The 5,000-nt window shown below is 52.7% G+C and overlaps 1 protein-coding gene across 1 annotated transcript; it reads right to left on the minus strand.

Moving 5' to 3' along the window:
* Positions 1–1,682: 1,682 nt before the first annotated feature.
* Positions 1,683–4,939, minus strand: LOC148505479 (uncharacterized). The gene is made up of 3 exons (XM_088448281.1): positions 2,544–4,939; positions 2,316–2,444; positions 1,683–2,234 (listed from the first exon to the last, which is right to left on the minus strand). The coding sequence occupies exons 1-3, from the start codon at positions 4,465–4,467 to the stop codon at positions 2,011–2,013; spliced, it is 2,277 nt and encodes a 758-aa protein (XP_088304407.1). The 5' UTR covers positions 4,468–4,939; the 3' UTR covers positions 1,683–2,010.
* Positions 4,940–5,000: the final 61 nt, after the last annotated feature.

The raw sequence follows: 5,000 nt of genomic DNA on the forward strand, positions 1-5,000 counted from the left end.
CTGGTTCCCTCTCCGGGCCACCTCGCTCGCAGAGTCCCCATGGGTCTCATGGAGCACGGCCTGGGCCTCGTCGGGTGGGATAAGACCCCGCCCCGTCCTTCTCTCTTGCCCGCTCCTAACAATCCGGGGGAGGAATTCCCCCGTGGGTCTCGCCATCGGCGCTGCGCGCCACCTTCAGCGGCGACTTCCCCCTCTCTTCCCCGAGGCCTTGGAAGCGCCGGACGGACGCGGGCACCCAGATCCGACCTCATTGGGGCCTCCGCAGAGGGGAGTCGGCCTCCCGGGACCGCCGCCCCGAGGCCTGAGGGGCCAATGGGTGGCTGGGGAGGGGGCTCGGGCTCGACCGGCACGGTGGCGCCCCCCGGCGGACGCCTGGCGCCGGTGCAGCAGCACCCCGAGAAAATTTTTGGGAAAAAAAATAAAAATAAAACAGAGGCCGCCCATGAAGTAAAAACATGGGGAGACTGTAAGGTGGGGGGGGGGAAAAACCCCAGGCACCCCCTCCCACCCTGGTGGACACGTGGCGCCATTGCACTCCAAAAAAATATTTTTGGGGGGAAAAAATAGACACCCCCCCCCATGAAATGAAAACATGGGGAGAGTGTAAGGTCGGGAAACGCGCCCCCCCAAACCCACCCCCCCCCCCCCCCCACCCCCGGTGGACAAGTAGCGCCATTGCACCCCAATTTTTTTTTTTCTTTTTCTAAATAGCCACCCACGAAATTAAAACATGGGGGGACACGCGCCCCCCCGGTGGCCAAGTGGCGCCATTGCACCCCAATTTTTTTTTTTTTTTTTCTAAATAGCCACCCATGAAATTAAAACATGGGGGGACACGCGCCCCCCGGTGGCCAAGTGGCGCCATTGCACCCCAATTTTTTTTTTTTTTTCTAAATAGCCACCCATGAAATTAAAACATGGGGGGACACGCGCCCCCCCGGTGGCCAAGTGGCGCCATTGCACCCCAATTTTTTTTTTCTTTTTCTAAATAGCCACCCCTGAAATTAAAACATGGGGGGACACGCGCCCCCCCCCCCCCCCGGTGGACAAGTGGCGCCATTGCACCCCAATTTTTTTTTTCTTTTCCTAAATAGCCACCCCTGAAATTAAAACATGGGGGGACACGCGCCCCCCCCGGTGGACAAGTGGCGCCATTGCACCCCAATTTTTTTTTCTTTTTCTAAATAGCCACCCATGAAATTAAAACATGGGGGGACACGCGCCCCCCCCGGTGGACAAGTGGCGCTATTGCACCCCAATTTATTTTTTCCCTCTAAATAGCCAGAAATGAATTTAAAACATGGGGAGAGCGTAAGGTGGGGACACGCGCCCCCCCGGTGGCCAAGTGGCGCCATTGCACCCCAATTTTATTTTATTTTTTTTCTGTCAGAGATCTCTTAAACACACACCCTCAGCACGGCATACACACCGACACCCATAAAACTCTTGGAAACGTGATTTTCAGGGACATGCCCAATTGCTATGTGGGGTAACAGGTACATGCCTCCTCTTTTGTCTCCAATGGTTTGACTCGTGGGGACTTCATTTTAGGTCCCCACTGTGCTAGATGTCCCACCGGTGTTGGTGTGCTGTCCACCCCAAGTCCCCAGAAAGATAGAATTGCAAGAGCATGCACACACGCACACACGCACACACGCATGCATACTTGTTTTTGTGACCTTTTCAGGACCCATGACTGGTTTGTCCATCATGGGGACGCCTGCTTCCCATTGCCCAAACAGCTTGATCAGCAAACCGTGCCTGCTGGTGGGTATCTATATCATATCACCCGGCGCGCATGTGCCGTATAGCTTGGTGACAGAAACCGGACACCATTATACCTCACCGGGACCTAGTCAGTTTTTCCTAACCATGTGGGTACTCCCTATGCCTCACTGGGACCTACTCAGGTATTCCTAACCATGTGGGTACACCCTTTGCTATGACCACTAAATGGTTTCACCACAGTAAATAAAAAAGACGCCTTGGTTGGACCAACATAAATTTTATTCAGGCTGTACACTGTCGCTTGATAGCAGTTATTCGGTTTTTTATGTAGTACTTGACTGACAGCCAGTTCCTAGCCTTCAGAGCCTGCTCCTCAGCGCCGAGGCAGGCGTTACAATCCTTTTTGCCGGGGACCTTGCAGGAGAGGATGAATCTCATCAGGTGTCTCTCAACTGCTGCTGCTTCTTTTCTGCTCCACGGTTTCTTTTTAGAGCCCATGCAATCACCTATGCAAGACAGGGAAGAGATCAGTCAACCAAAAACTCACCGCCAGCCCAAGCCACCCAATGAATTTGATGGACACACACCTTTAGTAGCCATGGGTGCATGCCTCTCCATCACTTTCAGTGCACTGGCATCTCCCTCCTCCACATGCACTGCTCCAGCTTCCACCTCTGGCTCATCATCAGACTCATCACTGGCTAGCGGGATTGGTTCTGGAAATACAAAGATAAACAGAGATCCCCGGTCACAGTTTCCCCCTTAGACTGTCAGCCCATGGAACAACCAGTCGGGTGAGGGACCATGCTACTTACCATTGGGATCAATGGAGATTTCTTCCAGGCTTTGTCCCTTAAAGTCAGCCAATCGACCTTGCTGGAGTGCCACAAAGAGTTTGCTAATTTTTGCCAATTGCAGGGTACCTTCAGGGAGGCGGTAGTACTGGCGGTGCACCCGGATATCGTGCCCTAGGAAATCGGCCAGCTGATCCATCTCCGTGTCACTCATGTTCAGCACCCTCGAAAGGGTGGCCACATGTTTCCGAAGCCTGGTAGAGGAGAGAGCTTCTGGATGCTTGGCTCCACATGCCCGTGCATAGAGTCGAATGCAGTCGGATCCTCTGAGGTGTGACAAGGCGGAGGGTCTTGCAAACATATATACATTGTCAGGACTGACACCACACTCTACCCTTTTCTCTGTGAGGTGCTCCAATGCCCTCTGCATGCAAGGGGACAGGAGGACAGGGACTTTCCTGCCTCTCTTACCAGGAATCTCAATGCGTGTGAAGTGCTGACATAGCCTCTTTTCTGGCTCTGACAGGGCCAGCGCCACATCACCCTGTAAATCAGCTGTGTGCCGAGATGCAAAAGAGCAAAGCTTCATCTTTGAGACCTCACCTTCCCTACGTCGGTTGAATAGGATTAGTTGTGTGAGGGTTACCTTGGCCAGCAGCAACCACTTCTTTGTGGTCGGGTGAGTGGACAAATCCTCTAGGTATTCCCGCTGTCTGTCAGTGAGATAAAGGTGCAACTGTTTTACATCATCAGTGAAAGGTAGAAGGGGGGGGGTGTTCCATTTTTGCTCCTCTAGGGTTTTGAGGGCAGCAGCCGAGATCATCTCGCTCCACCTTGCCTTGTATAGTTTTTGGAAGCTCCGTGCGCTCTCCACGGTCGGGGCATGGCCCTCCATAAGTGCCTGGCACTCAACCATGGTAGATATTTTTTGGAGGCTATGGCCCACTTTCAGGGCCAGTGAGGGAACCTTATAGGTATTCGTCAATTCAGCATAGCCGGCCAGGCTCCTTACGGCAGTTATGACCTGCAGGAAGTTTGCAGGGCAGATGAACTCTGCCATGCTCCTCAGAGGACTAACCATCCTGGCATGCAGTAACAGTCGCCCCACCTCTCTGAGCTTCTGCCGTATATAATCATGCTTACTGACATCCGAACCATGCCGGTTAAAGAGGTGGAGACCAAACTGCATGATGCAAGGGTCACCCTTTATTACCTGTACCACATCATCGTGAATCATATCACACAGCACCTTCCAGAGGCCCTTCCCAACACCCGGTGGAACGGGAGTGGCGTAAGCACAGAGGGATTGCACTCTGGTCCTGCCTGGTTTGGTGTTGGCAGGACCTTTTTTCAGCGGGCACCTTTTCACATGACGCCAAAGGTGTTGCCTTGAGAAAAGGCCCTGGCAATATGCACAATGCATGAAGTCTTGGGGAGCCACAGCTTCACCAGGCTGCTTGCATGGAAGTAGGACACCGCAGCCCTCACGTAGAACCCCGGCATTATGGGCAAAGTTCCCCCGGTTGCGAATCAGGTTAAGCTGTAGCCGCCTTTCCCTTGAACACTTTGGGTAGCTCAGTGCCCGGGCTGCCTCAGGCTCATCGTGGTGGATGGCCTCCACGTGCCTTGCAATTTTTGAGAATGGCTTCTCGCACCATAGACAATAGTTCTTTTTTTTATACACCTTTGAGCCATCACATTTTTTGGTAAGTACCTGGACTGTCACAGCGTGGTTTTTTTTTGAGGAGCAGAAACCTGGGCCAGAAATTGGAGAATCTTTGATAGCAGAGTGACCCTCAGCCAGCATATGTGTCCCATGACGGGCCCGCTCATCCCCGCTGCTGTCTTCCAAACTGTCCGCCTCAGAGGAGTCAGGGAAATAGTCTTTGTCACTGCCGTCAGTGCTGCTGTCAGTGATGTCACCGGGTGCACCGCTTAGCTCCATATTTTCCACCTTTAAAATAAACCAGAAAAATAAGGGTCAGCCCACCCGTGATAAAATATGCATGGTAAACGAAGCAAAAGGCCGACACCTACCGGCACAGCTGGAGAAACCTCCCCACAGTGGCACGAAAACCTGAAGCTTCCTGGTTCTGTGTGTGACGCAGAAAAAACCCGAAGCTGCCTGGTTCTGTGTGTGACGCAGCGCGCCTTTTTGAAAGAACCAATCAGGCCTCGAGTCCCAGCATGTGCCCGCCTGTCAACCCTTAATCCCAGGGAGGGGAACCCGGCGGCTCTCTCACCACCTTTGAAAAATATGATGACACCTAAACCTGGGTAGACTGAACCCCTCACAATAAAAAAAGATGCTGACAACTAAGCAGGGTAGACTTCCCCCCCTTCCAATGAAACAAAACAAGAAAAAATATAAAAAAAATAAACAATAAAAAAAATTTGCCGACACCTACCGCCGGGTAGACCTAACCCCTCCCAATAAAAAAAGATGCCGACACCTAAGCCCGGGTGGACTGCCCCCCC

Source organism: Taudactylus pleione, unplaced genomic scaffold, assembly GCF_031769625.1.
Source record: "Taudactylus pleione unplaced genomic scaffold, aTauple2 ptg000454l, whole genome shotgun sequence".
NCBI classification, from domain to species: domain Eukaryota; kingdom Metazoa; phylum Chordata; class Amphibia; order Anura; family Myobatrachidae; genus Taudactylus; species Taudactylus pleione.

Excerpts from the sequence above, each read along its gene's own strand:
- LOC148505479 (XM_088448281.1), bottom strand. The coding sequence starts at position 4,467 with ATGGAGCTAAGCGGTGCACCCGGTGACATCACTGACAGCAGCACTGAC. Across the intron at positions 2,445-2,543 it reads AATCTCCATTGATCCCAATG|AACCAATCCCGCTAGCCAGT; the intron begins GTAAGTAGCATG and ends TTGTATTTCCAG. Across the intron at positions 2,235-2,315 it reads TGCACCCATGGCTACTAAAG|GTGATTGCATGGGCTCTAAA; the intron begins GTGTGTGTCCAT and ends TGTCTTGCATAG.